Raw genomic sequence first — 19,542 nt, forward strand, 5'->3', positions numbered from 1 at the left:
ACACAATCACCCACTCACTTTCACATCATGTGCTTGGTGCACATCTTTTGGTTTGACTTAATATACAATGTGGAAATTGGGTTGTTGGGTTAGGAGGAAATTTGCATAACATCGGGGTCATATGCAGTACATAGGCAGCCAACCAGGTCTATTATAAGTACGAGAAAATTATCATAACTTATTATTTAAAGTTATACTTTCCTCCTTTTCCCCTTGAGATAGAGGGATGTGTTAATACCCCTGTACTGTTCATCAGTTGAAAGAACATCTAGGCTGAGGCTGAAGTAACTTGTTGCTTCACCACTAGTGATGAAGAAGAAGAGGTGAATGTAGGTAGCCTACAGCGGGAGCAGTAAAGAAATGCTATGGGCATAATTAGCTTTTCTTCCCAATGGCAAGCTTGCTCTCTGGCCACTAGTCTCACCTTATTAACTACAAACCAGCTCATTGCTACTGACCTCTGCTGAGTTTTTTTATTCTTAATTATTTAACTTGTCATAAGATCAATGGCGATCAATACGTCATTTCAAATAATTGATGTCTTTGGTGAGAGGTAGTTTAATTTATCTTGATTGCTCCTGTTGATAGCAGCTTATTGTTAATTATCCCATCATATATATTAACTCCATAGTGGAGTTATTTCATTAATATTTTGATTCATTTGTTCTAATTTAGCATCGGCTTTGTAGGATTCAGGAGGGTTTTTTTTTTGTTTTCTCTTGTTGTATAATAAATGATTTAGCCCCAATCTGTTATTTGTTTAATATGTGCAAAAATAAAAATAAACTGGTTGTGTCCACCCTTCTGATATTATGTATGTGTGTGTGTTTTAGATCTGTGAACCCTCGCCGTGTTACTGTGTGGGTGTGCGTATGTTTCGGTTTGCATGTGTGGTTTTGTCTATGCGTTACACATATTCAGGTTTAGCAAGGCAACAACACAACCCTCTTTGTCGTGATCTAGTGCAAAAATGTGTGAAAAGCTCTCCGACTTGATGGCTTCATCATAACAAGACAATGTGCAGGACTGAGCCGTATCCTGTGTGCCAGTATGTAAAGATATACAGCAGGTGTCAGCTTGTATGCTTATTCCTTCCTCTGTGTCTCAATGCTGCATGCTTGTCAAGGTCAGCCTCTCACCTCTGTCAAAACAGGGCAAAAGACGACACAAATTGAAACAGAGGGACGGAGAGCGAGACAGAATTAGGTAGAGGGTAAAGAGGGAGAGAGAAAAGGAGGGAGGGGGGGGAGTAAAACACAAACGAGGAGATAGAGAGACAAGAAGAAAAGTTTGTCTAACCTCTGTCAGTGCAGTGTGCTGGGGACAGACTCAGGCAGCAGTAGAGGTAGCTGAGGGCAGGTAGCAGGCTCCCTGTGTCGGTAGGCTTCAACCTCCCTGCTATATTACTCACTGAAATACACAAACATTCAAGTCTGACTTAGTATTTTATCTGCAGTGCTCTCAAATGTGCGAGAGACATTGAGACACGATATGACAGACATAAAAAAAGACAAACATTTACTGCCTTTCACGTCACGTCTCGTCGGTAAAGACTGAATTAATCTGATCCGCCAGCGTAAATGTCAATGTCATGAGGAGCTTCAAAATATAACTACCCACACAAAATTAGTTTGACTAATGCAGCCAGAACACAAGTCTCACAGGGATGTGGCTGAGTTGACATCGAGGCAAAAAGGAAACGCATGTGTGATTCTATTCACAATACGCTTGGAGTTATAAACTGACAGACATGAATAGTACATTTCTGAACAGCATTTTTATTTGCAGATCAGCAGCGATCACTCCCCTGTTGATGAGCATATTAAATAAAAAATGAGTGATGTCTTGACTTAGAAAGGAATATAGGTGAATGCCGAGGGAGGTGAAGTAAACCTGGCAGCACAACAGACTGTGTGTTGAATGGAGATCTATGTCTTGGTTATGTGTCTGTAATGTAGCAGTTAAGTGCCTGTGCAAGTGAGGAACATACTGAAGGGTGTTTAAGTAGTCTGTGTTCACGACGGCAGATAACTTAATGCATTGTGTGTATTGTTATAACATTCCTGAGTGCCTTTGTGTGACAGACAATGTCTGTGTGCGTGACTGCCTGTGATGTAGCAAACATCATCTGACTGCAATGTGCCTTACATGTAAACAATGCATAGGTGTTTGTGTATGCTAAACGGTGAGGGCTGTGGGGAGTTTCACTCAGTAAGACCTGCCAGCAGCACCTTTTGACCTCACCGTGATAGAGCAGCTTGAAGTGCACTCCGTCCATCTTACTGTAGGAGGAAGATGAAGGCGGGTCACTGGCCTGCAGCGCACAAAGCAGCTTCAGCACCAGAGGGAGTGAGTTCACTGCTAAACAGATAGATAAAGTAACAGAGTAAGACAGTAAACACAAATGTGAAGTAGATCAAAGAGAGATAGAGACAGATTACATATTTATATAAAAGTGAAACTTATGTAAAAGTGCTGTGAGGGAGAGAGAGGGCAAACCGAAAAAAAAGAGTGAGGAGTTGGAAGTCAACAGTGTGTTCAATTGCGTGTGAGAGTGACGAGGAAGAGGGAGTGGTGCAGACATTGCTGAGTCTGAAAGCTGATGCTACCAGAGAACTTTTCAGTTAAGTCAAAAGAGAGGACATTAACATTAACACTGACAGAAGAGAATCTTCTTAGAAAAGTAAGCACATCTTTCTCAGAAATACAACAAAATACCATGCATATTTTAAATAACAATATTCTGGGTCTGAATCCAGAATGGGTTGAGGGAGTAAGAAAGAGAGCGAGAGATGGAACGTGAAGAAGGGAGACGTAGAGCAGGAGCACTCTAAGTAGGGAGATCAGGCATGTCTTTCACCGCTGTAGTGCATCACATTAAAATGTCTCCCCTTGGAATGCCGCTGCATTAGAGGCTAATATAAAGTATACATTAATGCAAATTACAGTGGGCTGAACTGGAGCACATGCACAGATAAGTCTGTAATCCCCACAGGGCCTGGTGATGAGCAGAAAGCAGGCAGAGGCTAACCGCAGCAACAGATTCTAAATCCCCAGCTGACGTCCTGGTGTGGTGCCCTTCAGCTGTGCTCATTAACCTGGTCAAGTATACAGACATAATAACAACATCTGGCAGAAACATCTTCTAAAAGCAACTGAAATGCATGCGTGGACTGCGCAGGATGTCTGGGAATTGAACCCTTAAGGATTGCTCAAATCGGACCTTATTTGGACAAGACAGCATTTTAAAAATAGTTAAACACCAAAAACATATAAACATACTACTTCTCAGTATTTAGAGCATCTTAATACTATTGAAACAAAGCTGACACCGTTTTCTTATCAAATATACATGAGAATACAAAACCTATGTATGATAGCAACCTCATGCAAACAGATACCACTGTCTGTTAAAACTAAATCAATAATTTGCACTCCATGCAGGAGAGTGCACTAGATAAACAAGTCTCTCATTTCCCACCGTCTGTTCTGACAAAGGATGCTGGGAGGATTCTTCTTTAACAGAGGATTAATGGTTCTTCCCTTTCAACATTAATCAAAAGAGACAAGTGTTCTGGGACTTGCTTTCCATTTCAATCCAATTTTAAAAAACAACCAAGATCTAAGGGAGACTTTGTGATTACACTTCAGCTAAACCAAGTTTGCCTGGCAAAAGAGAAAGGTGTTAAAAGAGAAATAACACCACCACATGCCACGTCTGCTGCCTATAAACGACCCATGGTACTATGACCCATAGTAGTATAATGGAACGTGTAAAGCATTCTTACTTGGTGATCAATGAACTGTCCTCTAGCTCAACTACAAGTTCAATCCAACATGACTCTGAAAAGTCTCCTTGAGTAAGACAATGAATAGTTCAGTTTTTGTATGCATTTTGCATAATTTGACTGTCTCTTAATGTGACCGTAATGAGCCCACCTTTAAATATGTCTTTTTAATTCATTGTAACTTGAACAGTTGTTAGAACCAACAGAGAGAAAATGTTTGGCACAGAGTATGACCCAAAAAACATAAATAAAACATAGATATTCTTTCAAATGATACAACATGTGAGAATAATTAAACTAAGTGCTTTCCATTATGTTGCAAAAGAGCATTTAATTAATTATTAATTAATCCATATACATTACTTTATAGATGTTTTACTGCTGAGCTTGTCTGGCAATTGTTATTTTCATATCTTTATTTAATTTACCTGTATCATTTGTCGCCCTCTTTAGGACAAGTTTGTGGAGTTGAGGATGAACACATTTTAATTGTCTTTTCAATGTATGAAATAAGAAATTGCAAGCGTGAAACAGACAATCACAAATTCACATTTCAGCACATTCATTACCAATCTCCTAATTTGTCTAATGCAATTTACATGTATGCTTTTTGTATGCCACTAACCCAAGTTTCAGTAGCAGGGTTGAAAATAAAACCAGCTACATGCTGGTAAAATATGCAAGTGGCTGCTAGATTTGTTTTTCTTGCCAGCCAAAAAACAGTAGTTATCTTTTGAGTGGCAGTTCGTTTTTGGATTCAACCCAAAAAGTTTTATTTCAAAAATGTTTCAGTGGCAATTTCCAATCCCACTGTCACTCATATTTTATTTATCGCCAGCATGTTTTAGTGGGAATAGTGTGGACATGCAAGATGTACTTCCAGTCTCCTCAGCCTCATTTTTCACCTGTCAGCAATGTGTATAGTACATATGACCAAGCCAAGCAAAAACTTGGCACTGAATACAAATTATTATATTGCAACACTACTTTATCTTCCATTATGGTCCATCTCATTTCATAACACTTAAACCACAGGAAACTTGCATTGACCTCTGCACAGGTCTTAACCTCAAAAAAGCTTTTCTCTTGGGATTCAATAGGTTACTTATATATATATATATATATATATATATATATATATATATATATATACACTCACATAGTCTGAGTGTTTATGTCTCTTACCCTGTGCAGTGTGTCCCTGCCCAAGCCCCATGTTCTCCACGCTGAGCCTCTGTAATGCCTGCAGCAGTGCAGGCCTAAGATTGGCACACAAGTCAGCTTCATAGTCTCTTTGACCACGAATAAGAACTTCCAGCACTGCCAGGGCTCGCCCTGCCAGGACAGCCTCCCTGGTGCAAACCATGTCCTGTAGTCATACATGCAGAGAGTCAAACAGGCAGAGAGACAGACATATGCTTTAAGACAGATTGATTGAGGATCATCAATCTGGTATCTTTGTGTACCAGTATTGTCCTAACACAGTAAAGCGGTATTGAATAAAGGTTAAAGACAAATATGTGTTTTACACAAACTATGAGACCCAAGCCTTATAACTGCTTCACGGTGCTGCACATAAGGCAGCATTTAAAAGTTATCGTCACTTCATAGTGGCTAACTTAAATACTCCTGTTTGGTGTCTCTAGTTCTCACCAGGAGGGTCAGTATGACAGATGGGTACTTCTCTATCAGAGGCAGCAGCTCCATAGTTTCTGTGTCTTGCTCCTGATCCTGTCCTTCGTCTGCATGGCTTTCTCCCTTCTCCAGTATGGCTGCCTGTACCAAGTAATGAAATCCAACCACCTTTTCATCAATTCTTATTAGTGAGAGTTCAAAGGGAATTTAAAAAAACACATTATTTAATGCAACTCTAACAGTTACTCTGTTTAAGTAAAATTAAAGCCTGGATGGGTAAATTTGGGAGAAACCAGCAAGATTAAGCAATTTTTTTAAATTAGCCAATCTGAAAAACCCAGCCCAGTGTTGCCAACTTTTTTCCAATGATAGCAGCTAACAGCATTAGCTCCAATAGTTGATAAATGTAGCGAGAAGGTTTCCTAGTTGGCAAACACTGAGAGGCCGTCCCTCCAGGCCTCCCTCCTAAACCAATCTCCCAAAATGATCCCAATGAACGTAAACAACAACAAACATGGCTATTGTTAGTACTAGGGGCTGTCAAGATAGCAGCTTGTGATGGACTCTGGTGACATGCAATGAGTGCACAGGCAGACGGAAAGGCATGTAAGTAGACAGAACAATCATTTAATTCTGCCTGTGTGAAATTATTCGGCTGGGCTTATTACAGTCCTGTGACAGCCACAGATGCTGGATTGTTTTCTAATTTTTCGTCAGAGCATTTGATTTATTGACTGCTGTCTGGAAGTAAAGAGAATTTCAACAAAATAACAAAAACTAATTCTAAAATACAATACCCACCCTAGCTTTAAATACTGAGTGAAATTAAATCAATACTATAAATTATTGATGAATACATGTTACTAGAGACAAAGAAAAAAACAGTGGCACACTGAGAGTCAGTTTCCTGTTTTTGTGTCATTTGGGTTTCACCAGTGGTCCATTGGGAGAAGTGAACGTGAACACTGATTATGACCGATTCTTTTCCCCCATAGTCACCAAAGCAACTTTTAGAGCCATTTTCAACAAGACATAGCATCAGTTAAACCGGAGAGAATTTTCTTTACTGAAAAAAAAAAGGCTTTTCTAAATGGAAAATATGTTTTTGCTTTTCCCCCCGACTCACTTTCGGTAGGAGATTGATTGTCAGGTGGTTCATCAAATCACATGCTAAGTATTTTTTCAAAGTGTCTGCCCTTTTGTAAATAGTTTCCAATGGCAGGTTCTCAGATGTGTAACAAACCATGGGGCGGGTCAGATAAGAATTCATGTGAGCCTGAGATAGAAGTGAAACAATTGTCCCCTTACCATGGTCTGCTCTGCATCTCCGTGCTGAGCTTGCTTGTTCAACCAAAGTTCCAGGACCAGGGGACCATATTTCTCTGCTAGATCTGGATAGTGCCAGATGAAGTGGAGGAGTGCAGGATGGTGAATGTAGAGGGAGGGGAAGCTTTGGCAGGAGGAGAGTGCCTTGCTGATGCAGTTCAAAGGAGCCTTGAGTGGGTTGGGAAAGAAAGATTGAATAAGATAAAGCCCTTTCTTTGGGATTAGCAGACAAACAAATTTAAAGTTTGCACTTTTGAAAACATTTTTCTTTTTTTTTACAACCAAAATATGACACTGCTTTTCAAACTCGATTGAGGCAGAGCCCCTTAGTCACATCAGGAAGTCTCCTGTAATCTAGTGCTTACACATGTTCATAGTATTTACTGTTCAGCAGCGGGATACATACCCTTTGGCAATCGGGGGGTCACCTGACCTAGTGCTGCAGTGTGATGCTGAAGTCTAACACAGACTCAATAAGCAATATAAAAGATTTAATGGACACAAGCCAAGGCAATGTACTATACACACCTTGCACACACATCACCAAGGATAATATTGTTAACAATAAGGCCACTCACAGAACAACCAAGCAACAACTATGCCCTGAAGTGAGAACCGGCTCTCTTCAAGCAACCTGTTGCGACTCTGGCCGGCTGTGTCATTTAGGGTAGAATATATTTTCTCGCACTCACTATAGATATATGTGAATAAAGGTTTTAAATCTGAATAATGAATTCTGATATACAATTTCAAGTGATAAATTCATTTTTAAAATATTCTAGAGACCAAAACCTTTGCTGTTGAGATTTTCAGAGGGTCTCCAGTCAAACAAGTATTTCTCACACTGCTATTAAGTATTATGTAAAGTACTTTAAACTAAATAGAAGTACATTATTTTGAGAAAACGTAATGTGTCCTGTAGCATTTAAAAAACAGGGTGAGCTTTGATTAATATTTATTGCTGCTGAATCATGTACAGCCGAATATGGATTTTGCATCAAAGGATGAATATGAGCTGTCAAGCTTTGATTCCGAGTAAAGCGAGTCCTTCACATTCATGGTTTCCATATTAAACCGTGCAGAAGTCTACCTCCAGAAAGTAATCTGCCTCAGTGAGTCAAGTTTTAAATATTATATTGTAAATAACACTGAAATGTTCTACCAGGTATGGACATGTACTGAAAAGCATAAAATTCAGTTTAAACTTTTCTTTTACTATACTTTGGTGCTGTTTATCTACTGTACTACTGATCATAGTTACCCCGTCGAGGTTGGGGCTCTTGTCCTGTGTCATTGCCAGCAGGTAGAGGGCAGAGCGGAGCACGGAGCGAGGCAGGGCACAGCTGCCCTGCGCCTGCACTGAATGCAACAGCCACACCACACTGGAGAACACCGTCTGGTCTGGGAGGAGTCTGGATCACGCACACATGCACAACAATGATGACATTAACTTAAAATATTACAAGTATATGTGGCCAAACATTGACATTCGAATGTATACAAACACATACATATACTTGAATGTCAAACACACCTCTGCAGACACGCTCAGTGTGAGGGTAATCAAGTGGACAAACACACAAACTCTGCGTGCAAAGCAGACCAAGCGCTCCAGGGCCATGCTGCTGTCCCAAACTTGGTATTTCCCATTCTCACACAAAAACACACACATAGACAAACCAAACACAGAGAGATAGAATGTATACCAACGTGCATACACGCACACGCATTCACAAATCCTCTCCGTGAGTACACACTCAGCCCTCCCACACTATGTAAATCTCTGACCACAGCTCCTATTAATCTAGATGAGACCACACAGTGATGGAGAGAGGTTTTCATCCCCTTTCCCTGGGGGGGGGGGTAATGCAAAGCCAAGGCTCCAAAGAAGGACAGATTAAACTTTCCAAAGAGGGCGACGAATCTCTGAGGTCCAAAAATATGTACTTAAGAAAACCCTCAGTGGGCCGCGGTCGTGCCGCTGGAACAGGGAGAGAGCTGCACGCAAAACCTGCTGGTTTCCTGATTGAGCTGAGTAATATACTGATATGAGCCTGATATAACACACAAGACAGCGTCTGGTATTTTGGTTATTCTAAAGCTGTGATGTAGCTCACATGTTGTCTCTTCTGCTCACAACAACTGCTCTTCAGCAAAGTGGTTCAAATATTTCTTGAAGCAACTATAGAAATCTCTTAAATATTTTCAGTTTTGATATTTGATTCTGTCAATATCTTCGAGCCCTAGAAGTTTATACACAGACAAGACGGGAGCAAAGACAAGTGGTGCAGCCGGTTGGTTTGCAGCACTGGTATGAGGTTTGGTGACATTTTACTCTTTACATTGATTTTCTAAGCACACTAAGCAATGCTCTGGACCAAGCACAAGTGCTTACAATTTGTATAAGCAAAATGCTTTTTACTGAGGCTGGATTATTTATTGGTTTATTCAATTTCAACTCAAAACAGGATTATTTTTTTTGCACTCAGTTTTAAATTGAACAAAGATTTACTTTCTGATAGGCAGAATGTTTTTGCAAAACCAAATGCTATTCTCATCAAATCAAATCTTGATGAATGATGAATCCCCAGAGTGATTTGAGCATGTCTGAAATGTGAGTGAAGGAGGTGAGAGTGTTTTCATTTTTTTTGTCTCATGTTTTCTTTTTCTTGATGCTGTTCTGTTTGTTCCAGTGACCAGTCCAGATTGTGTGCAGCCACCTACCTGTCTCCTTGCTGCAGGGCAAGGTGTAGTATTATCACCAGACAGTACTGGGTGGCCCTTGGTCCTTTGTATTCACACAGCTGGAGGCCCGGCGCCTCACACAGCAGAGAGGGCCAGTCTGACAGACGACAACACAGAGAGGGCAGGTTGTGTAGCAGAAGATTCTCCACCTCCTCAACATCTGGGGGATGAGCAACAAAAAATAACAGAAATAGAAAGGATAAGGGATTAACAGGCAATGCTTGAAACAAGAACAGCAGAAAGTAAAACACATCAGGAGAGGCCCTGAGGCCTCGTTTACGAGGCATCATTACTCACCCATTTTGTGTTTACAACCAAAACAAGCCAAAGCTGTTTCTGAATAAATGACCTGAGGCTGAGTGGAGTTTCTCTGATTTCACACTTTTCCAATTATCTATCTTGTTTTCAAACATAGAGCCAATATCTAACATTAAAAAGCTATCAATTTCATGCATGCTCTAATTTTATTTTTTTTACAACAATCTTTGAAAAGCCTTATAATGTAATATAGCAAAGATGGAATTAAAGATGGGTTTTTTTCCCCCATAAATGAGGTCCCTAAAGAGTAGGAAGACTGAAATGTGTGGTGTGGTACGAAGAGGAACAGTACAACTGCAAGGGAGAGGTGGAGGAAGACAAAGTGTGAGATAACGCTAAATAGAGCTTCCACCTCTTTAAGGTTTGGAAGACTGGAAGACTGGGATGGGAGGCAAAAGAAAATGATACATGTAAATAAACAATACTGTATAAAATGGTAGATGGAGAGAGAAAAGACAGAAGAGACAAAAGGAAGGGTAAAGCCCAGCAGGGAATTCAGATTTTTCTAAAAGTAGGACTATCCGCATCGAGACATTGCCTCCATCTCTGGGTGGTCTTTAGGGAGCTGGAGAGAGAGAGAGGGTTGAGGGAAGGAAAGATCGAGAGAAGAAAATGAGATGCAGCTTATAAAGGGGAGAAAGAGAACAACACAGAAAGAGACGAGGAAACGGAAAACAGGACCCTTGAAATGTGGCACAGAAAAGAGAGAAAATTGTGCTGTGCAATGCAGCCTCTTAAAGGTCTGGAGGAAAAAAGTAATTTTAACCTTTAATCGAGAAGTGAGATTTGAAAAATAACATCACATACAGTATATGAGGGAATTGCAAGAGAGCTGGGGCAGAGCAAAGAAAAGAATGACAAAAAGGGAGATGTCAGACAGGGATAGGGGTCACTGATGCATGACCACACAGAGGCTATAAAGCCACAGCGAGGTCTGTAGGGAGGGAGACTACCAATCAGCCAGAGAGGAAAACAAAGTGAAGAAGGGAATGGGGGCTGAAGAAATACAGAAAGAGAAGGAGAGATAAATACGAACAGGAACCGAAGTGGTAAGTGGCCAAGGCTGCAGACCCAGACAGAGAGCACTGCGGTCTGGAGGGACCACGGTAAAGAAAGAGTCTGAAATAAATGGTATTGTTTAGAAAGCACAGAAAATATGAGGAAAAGGGCACAAGGCAACAATGAAGCCCTCACCTCCAGGGAACTGTGGAGAAAGTAGAGAGGCAGAGAGAAGAATAGACCAATGTATCTAAGGGAGGACTGGGAGAGAGAGAGAGAGAGAGAGAGAGAGAGAGAGAGAGAGAGAGAGAGAGAGAGAGAGAGAGAGAGAGAGGAACACAGCAAAAGATGGACAGATGAAGAAGATGAGAAGGGAAACAACAGATGGATGTAAGACAGCTAACAGTCCAACAGAGCAGGCTGCAGTGACATGCCGCCTCCTCCTCAGGTTTTAATCAACAGATAATAATAGAGGACAGAGGAGAGGTGAAACATTTTAGCTATCATTTATATCTCTTTATTAAGAAAACTGAGACAAAACAAGAGGCTGAAAATGAAACACACAGATAAGGGTGATGAAAGGGAGGATGACAGCCAGGAAAAGGGAACAAACAGGAGTCTAGCTCCGCAGAAGCCATTATTCAAAGCCCCAAACGCAAACAAATGCACACATGGCACGCATACTAACACACACACACCTTCACACTTGCTCGCACAACTCTTACATCTCATTACCTCAAAGAAATATTTTACTCAACTCAGGTCCCAATGTCACATCATGTCTCCAGGGAACAACGGCAGTTTCCAACAAAACGTCTTATATTTCATTTTAGGGGATGTCTACGGTAAAAAGGATTAAAAGGGAAACAGCACTGGAGTTGAGCATTTGTTTTTCCTCACTTACAGCTTCACTAACCTCAAGTTACCTTTCCTTAATATCATTTACTTCAGGCTAACGTAATCAGAAGCAATGTCCCTTTAGTTGTTTTCTGTTTTGTCACAAACGCCATTGGCCTTTAAGAGACATATCATCAGCTATTTCGCACAGCGACTAAGAACACTGTTCAGTGTTCAATTCAAGGCCATTTCTCACATTCAACATGTTTACAGTAAACACATCTGGGTCCCTTCCTTTAATTCTAGCTGGAGCTTATCATTATTAATGGCATTCAATGTGTAAGCCTTAATTAAATTATGAATTATTTAAGACTTAATTTAAGAGAACATGCATCTTTATTAGGGATGAGAACCTTGTTTAATGTCATGAGGAGGCGAGAGAGGGAGAGAGAGAGCACGTAACACAGAGAATATGAACTTAAACCGGAATGTAAGTTTATTTTCTTTTTTAGTGTGATATTATTTTGTACCTGTGTTTCTAAACAATTTTTCTCCATTAACTCTCAATTTTGTCTGGATTATTTAATAAATGTTGCATAGTCAGCTTGATTTAGTTTGTTGAATATCACCTTGATTCATTTATTTAACAGAGCCATGTGACAAATTCTGAGCAAAATAACTTTAAAGCCAGCAATACACAAATCTCAAGGCCAAAATATTAATATTACTACAAGGAACTTTCGGTTTGCGTATATTTTGGCAGTGCCTGTAGACAAAGTGGTAGTGCTTCCATCAGCGCCATCGCTTTGTGTTGTAAATAGCATCCTGACATCATCCCTCACTGTCTGGTATGGGAGTTCACACTGACACACCAAAACAATTACCAACAACTCTGTTGAGTGGCAATAATAAAGAATCTTGCAAAGATATGCAGCTGCCAGACTCCCTTTAGAAAAGCATATTTACATTAAGCATATTTACCATAACTCTATACAAATAGCCAATCTTCTCTCTGATGGTTTCGTTTGTTTATGTAGAAGTTCAGTGGCATCAATTTTATATTGAGTCTGTTTTATAACCAGTAAAGATATCATCCATTTCATACAGTCAGTCAGGACAAAGTGTTTCCGTAGGTTTTGATAGGAGTCCATTGGGATTGGCACTTTTCAAAAGATAAAACTCTGAGAAAAATAAATGATTGGGACAACTGACCACACCTGACCTTTTTTCACAACAAACAAATCTTTTACCAACAACTTTTTCAACTGTCTCAGATGACTGGCAGCAGACAACATTGCTTGGAAACTGTGAGTGTGAGTGTGAGTTTGTGTGTGTGTGTGTGTGTGTGTGTATTTGCATACCATGCTGACAGGAGCCAGAAGCAGGGTCTGACTGGAAAAGCAGACTCATACTGAGTTTCTGTAGAAAACCACAGCAAGAGCTATTCAGATATGGGTGCCTGAAAGAATTGGAAAGAGGGAGAAAATAAAGAATCACAGAAAATACACTAAAATACGTAAAAAAAAACAGTCAAAAGAGAGCAGGAAAACTGGAGCAATAAGGGCAGAATGAGGGCACCTGAGACTAAATGAGCACCAATCCTCCACACGTCAAAACCGTGAAGAGTGAACTGTGAGACACTAGACAGGATGTGCCTTTTCAAATATGAAACACAGGCACGGCATGGTTCAGTTTCATTACAGCTCAGAGCAGGGGGGCCTCGAGCCCAGAGAGTCAACAGCGTTTGTGACCACACTGACACACACAAAAGCATACGCTTACATATACGCAATCTAAACACACACACACACACACACACACACACACACACACACACACACACACACACACACACACACACACACACACACACACACACACACACACACACACACACACACACACACACACACACAGCAGGCTTCGTAGCCACTGTGAGACCGAAGCACTGCTGAGAAGACTGGCTTATTGGAAAAAAGTATACAAGAGTGACTCAAAAATGACGGATGCCTCAGTCGAATTATCAAGCTCATAGTTCAATGTGAACCAACAGGGAATGATAATAAGAACTCAACTTTATGAGCCAGCATGGTTTGAAACACACACAAACACAGTTTTTAATTGGTGTGTAGGTGTGTGAGTGTGTATGTGTGTCCTCAGGTTATCCTGTTACACTTTACCTGTTTCCTGCACAGAGGAGCCCTTTGTGTTCCAGAGGCAGCCGGTAGAAACCAGAGGACGCTGGAGGGAAGAGGAGGCGAAGAGCAGAATAAAGTATGAGACAGTAAGAGATGAGGGAGGGGAGAAGGATGGTAATAAAAACACTGTTTATATAACACTTCTTTAAAACAAAAGTCATTCAGTAGGGAGACACCTGTCAATACTGTGCCAGAAATCAGCCACATGATTCAGCCTCAGTTCATGACGATCCCCAAACCATCACATTTTAATCAAACATTGGTTTTAAAGCTACACCACCACACACACTATATTATAAAAAATACTCTGAGGGATCAGGGGGGAGAGCTCATCATTTGGCCACATTGGAGGTAATGAGACAGCAGTCCTACTTTAATTATAGGGGGGGGAAAAAGCTATACCTTAAAGCTGTACTTAATGTCTTGGCTGTGTCAGTGGTGCAGTGAGAGAAAGTAGCCCTTACTTATTAGAGGGAAATTCCAATTTCATTCAGCTACTAACTCACTCTCTTGTGGACCTGCGCCAAGGTGCTGCTCAGCCATATCAGCACAAAATTTCAGTTCTTCTTTGTTAAGTGCTCTCAGCGTAAATATAAAGCTTAAGTTTCTGTTTAATGCCCCACAGTGGCTTGAAATGATGCCCGAGGCGTCGCGTTCCCTGTCAATAATTGAGGCTCATCGTGTCGACTGCCAGCTTTGGACAGATTGCTTCCTTTCCCCCCAACAGTGATATGAAATTACATCAAGTCAACAGTAAAGCAATTAGTCCCTTCTTTGATGAGAGAAGAATCAACTGTTAGTAGCGCTTTTACATTAAAGCTGCTATCAAGGTTTTCAGCTGAAGCTTCGGCTTTTTATTCACCTGCCTCTAGTTTTACACAGTATGGGCTGGTGCTATATGTCGCCAGCAAGGCGGTATGTGTGAAGTTGGCAATAACAAGACATTAAAGGTGGGGCTAATTTAAAAACATGAGCAGTGGGCTCACCCTGTACCAGCCGTCTCAGTTCCTGATAGCATATACAGTATCTTGTCATCACAGATCAGCAAAACTTTATCTTTACATTTTCCATTCACCACTGACAACCATCAGACAAAGAAATTTAAATTGTAACACTGTCCATTCTACAAAGTCTTATTTTCATTAAGTGGCTTATTTGCCAAATTCAGTGTGCAGGAAAATATAATTAAAATTTGACATTGATTATGCCAAATATATTTCATGAAGGCAGCAGGAGATGTGTTATATAATTCTATCGGACTGTATGAAAACAAAAACAAATCATGAAAGCGTTCACTTGCTTTATCATTTCAAATCCTGTATAATATTCCTATAATATCCCTGTCAGAACAAATCTAGTGATTTTACACTAACTTTAACATACCTTACATTATGGTATATACATTACAACATCAATGTAATATATATATTTTTATAATACTAAAATAATATTTCTCTGTTGTCAGTATTTTATTTCATGACTGCTAATGATTATCCAACATTATATAAGTTCTGTTGTAGCTAGGCAGCAATGAGATTTCTCATACGCAATCTGTATAATATTACAGGAACTGGAACTCTGAACTTCCAGATAATGGAGAGTGGATATTAACTGCTACTGCACAGGTCAAATCTGACCATTTTAGGCAGAATAATCATAAGATGGTAGATACCAACATCAAGATTGCCACATCCAAAACACGCCAGCACAAAGGACAGAACACACACAGCCAGCTGTAGCTATGAAAAGAGAGATGTTTAATTAAAAATCACATCAAATCGATTCATGGGACACCTGTGTGATGTGGATTTAAGATTATTCAGTGTTTGGGGACTCACCAAGCTTATTTGCAAAGACAAGCATGAAAGATGGAAGCAGGGTGAACATGGAGGATAGGATGGAGTAGAAGTACTGCAGAATCTGAGCGTTGATTGCATGCTCACACATCCTCTACACACACACACATACAAAGGAAATCACAGACAAATTACCCAAACAGAAACTGTGAACAATTTCTTCTTGTCTGATCGATTTTTAGCCTGAATAGAACCAACTTTAGCAATACACAACATTATAAACAATTACTAGCAGATAGCAGAGGTACTGATCGATAGGCTCAAATGTCCATGCGTACACAAAACGAATGAAAACCGAGGCTGTGTGGCTGCATTTAGAGGAACAGCCATACAGAGGGACTCATGGGGGGACTATATGCCACCTATATCTTAGAAAAGAGATGTGGCAAATTGCAATATCAAGTGTGTGCAGAGATATATAAGGTTAAGATGAGAAAGTTAGTGAATCAGTTGTGTGCATCTGTGTGTGTGTGTGTGTTTGGGTTTTTATAGCTCACGATGATGGTTGGTATCCAGACGGAGTCGCAGCAGCGCAGCAGACATTTACAAAGAGACTCCAGTGAGTCCTGATCATGGCTGTGTTTAGATGGAGCTGTGAACGTGTTCTCCTTCAGTACAGGCTCTGATGAACACTCCTCAGCCAGCCTTGGACACACACACACACACACACACACACACACACACACACACACACACACACACACACACACACACACACACACACACACACACACACACACACACACACACACACACACACACACACACACATTAATGCAAACTCAGCCACTCACATACATACAGAAATAACACACAAGACATACTGGTACACATGGGTATCAAGAATTTCACTAAAGTCCCTCATCTACATTGCAACTAAAACATTCTGCTGGTTAGCTGAAAATATTAATTCAGATGAGTCCCATACATATTCAACACTAACAAATTTGGCATATGATAATTTTTTCCTAATACATATGAGAAAGCAAATCTTTAAACAAGTTTGTTCACTTTCACTGTTCCAGTTATGCCATTTAACTCCCTGAACATGTGACTGGACACTTTGCTGACCTGCAGGCAGCCTGAAAACAGACCAGGGCACGGAGCAGAAACCCTTCGGACCTGGAAGCCTGGCTGTTGGGGTCTGTCTTCTTTGAGAATGAGAGAAGAAAGGGAGATGTGGTGCATTAGACAAGCAAATTTGATCAAATCATATCAGATCACAAAGAAGGTTCATCATCCAAACACATTTTCTCAAGAGAATCCCAAAGTTTTTATTTAAAACAACAAAACTTTTGTATTTAAAACAGACACCTTGAAATCCTTCTTTGTATGGATGTCCCGATCCAAGTAATTTAATCTGCCAATCTGATATTTCTATGTTACTAGATAAAACAGTTGCACAGGGCACAATTCAAGTACATTCAAATTATTAAAATCAATCCGATGTATAAATTAAAAAATTGAGTAGCTCTGCAATGCATTAGAAAAAATGCCTGCATCCAAGCTGTTCCTTAATGTTTTCTTAATGAAACGAAGTAAGCTAAAATGTTTTTAAATGGCTCATGACAATTCCACTTAGTGCCGCATTGTTATAAAATTCCCCTTTGAAGTGGTGTAATAGTTTAGCTTTAACGTTCACAGTCCCAACAAATACAAATCACAATTTCACTTAACGCAGCAATATAGTAAAACTATAATACTAAAAATAAACAACAGAAATCTCGATGACACTGAAAAGTGTTCAATGTAAAACCTAAATATCAAAAAAACAAAATCTCAAGGCGCTCTTTTGTTATCAATGAAGGGCAGTTCTTAAGGTGCTTTTATTGGTGCTGCTACATAAGCTTTTTTTCTCTCTTCTTCAGTTATATTCTTATTCCTACCAAGGTTCTTTTTCAAGAAGAAGAAGAAGGGTTCAGGCAGTTCCTCTTCTCATCAATGACGTTTGGGACTGCACTCAAGAGTCTCTCACTGTCCACACTGGCAACCAGTGAGGGCTATTGTGGAGCACTTGCCCTCCAGTACTGTAGTGGAATGTCTGACCTTGGGATGGTTTGCTCCTGAACAACTACTGATGAGGTGCTCAAAGACCCGGTCTCAATCTCTTCTAAGATCTCAATAAAGACACTGCCAAGGCTGCTGCTTGCTGTGTGTTGACGTAGTGCCTCTCTGACAGGCTCTGCCTCTGACATTTCACTGGTAGCCCTCCTTATCTTCATCGTCTTTACCTCTTGAATAAAAGTATCCTTAGCATATCAATCTGGATACGTTCCAGACGTGCCTGAGATAAATGCTTTTAGTTTCCTACAATCTTCCTTGCCATTGTGTCTGTGATGCTGTGCTGAGAAGGCAGACCCTCAAGTACGACCATTTGCACCGTGCAGCGCTTGGTAACCCCATATCATCCACTGCTTTTTTTCATTTTTCTTACACTGCCCCTCAAAATGACATACACCCTTTGGTTGTCTTTTTCCCAGGTGTCCATCTCCTCAATTATTAGTTTTTTTCTGCCCCGCTGTATGAGACCCGCGAAAGTGACGAGCATGCAATACCTCATGCTTTAAATCCAAAGCGGAGTCAATCCAGTGTGCATTGAGGCTAAGCAAAGACACGGGGCAAAGCACCACAACTCCAAATGTCTGTGGTAAAGCCAATAACAGTCACATCTGTTAAAAGGCCTCTTAGGTGGACACAAACATTGTTGTAAAGCTTTGATAGGGGAGAGTCTGAAATGTAGTGTCGAGAGAGCAGTGTGTACCGGGGCTCCAAAAGCTCCATAAGACGCCAAAAATCCTGTATTCCCTGTAACGCAATGGGCTGGTCATTCAAAGAGATTAATTCCATTACCGTAGTGTTGGTTGCCTTGGTGAAGTCTTTGCCTGAATAACCAGAGTGAACTCACTGTTTTCCCATTACAAATGGCTGTTGGATTGCTTTTGTTTTCCAATTTTAAATCTTTACACACTGCACACATTTTGGCAAAGATGCTCTGAACCATCTCTGATTTTAGTCGCGTCCTGCCACAAATTGTGCTTTCCATTTACGTCACCTGTGTGACAGCTGGTGTAAATTAAAGGATTGCGCGTTCGTGCTTAATATTGCCAATACAATCATTTAAAAATGATTGATAGGCATCCCTTATTACATACATTGATTAATACATTTAATCTTTAAGTTGGGACATGAACACATGCCAACCAGACATATCTTGCTGACAGATGTGTCACTGTCGCTGTTACTGTCACTGTCGCTGATGTGTAATGCTCCAGTCTGAGACAGAAAGCAGCCATTGGTAACAGCTATCAAAAATAAACAACAGAAAAGACCTTCAGCCCTTCATGGAAGAATGAAATTCCCCTCGATCGAGCCTGTCAATCACAGATGTACTGTGTGATGTGTTGCTAGATAGTATCAAAAGCCGATATGTCAGTTGTGATAACCAAAAAAACGCTCTCTGGAGAATCACCACAAGATAAAGTCTTAGACAGACAGCACAGACATTTCTCTTCACTTCCCGTTCTTGAATTGTGTATCCTTATTTGATATTTGTGGATCAAGAAAAACTAACTCACAGAGCTTCGGCGATGAGCAGGAGAGGGTGGGGGCAGCTCTGAGAATCTGTTAGTGATAGTCTCAATCAATCCCTCTATCTTCCCGTACTGGACTGGTCTGGACTGGTGGTTCAATCTGGAGAATTCAGAGTGGTAGCAGAACAAAGGAATTCTAAGTAGGTGGTGAGGGGAAGACACAGGCTGTAGAAAAGAGGGACATAATACATTTCTGGGTTAGTGTGTCTGTATGAGTGAAACTCTAAAACGAAATCAGTCAATCTAGAAA

At 40.5% G+C, this 19,542-nt stretch overlaps 1 protein-coding gene across 1 annotated transcript in view; it reads right to left on the reverse strand.

Annotated features, from left to right (window-relative positions):
• The window catches only part of LOC129098946 (meiosis inhibitor protein 1), a 51,413-nt gene that overhangs the window by 14,018 nt on the left and 17,853 nt on the right, over positions 1-19,542 (reverse strand). Inside the window, exons 12-24 of the mRNA XM_054608088.1 lie at positions 19,278-19,392; positions 16,774-16,853; positions 16,200-16,347; positions 15,685-15,796; positions 13,829-13,889; positions 13,010-13,107; positions 9,474-9,654; positions 8,011-8,161; positions 6,732-6,917; positions 5,442-5,564; positions 4,974-5,157; positions 2,245-2,361; positions 1,300-1,410 (exon numbers count right to left, since the gene is read on the reverse strand). Of these exons, the coding sequence (XP_054464063.1) occupies positions 1,300-1,410; positions 2,245-2,361; positions 4,974-5,157; positions 5,442-5,564; positions 6,732-6,917; positions 8,011-8,161; positions 9,474-9,654; positions 13,010-13,107; positions 13,829-13,889; positions 15,685-15,796; positions 16,200-16,347; positions 16,774-16,853; positions 19,278-19,392 (1,667 nt within the window). The remainder of the gene's footprint in view (positions 1-1,299; positions 1,411-2,244; positions 2,362-4,973; positions 5,158-5,441; positions 5,565-6,731; positions 6,918-8,010; positions 8,162-9,473; positions 9,655-13,009; positions 13,108-13,828; positions 13,890-15,684; positions 15,797-16,199; positions 16,348-16,773; positions 16,854-19,277; positions 19,393-19,542) is intronic.

Source organism: Anoplopoma fimbria, chromosome 11 (genome assembly GCF_027596085.1).
Source record: "Anoplopoma fimbria isolate UVic2021 breed Golden Eagle Sablefish chromosome 11, Afim_UVic_2022, whole genome shotgun sequence".
NCBI lineage: Eukaryota > Metazoa > Chordata > Actinopteri > Perciformes > Anoplopomatidae > Anoplopoma > Anoplopoma fimbria.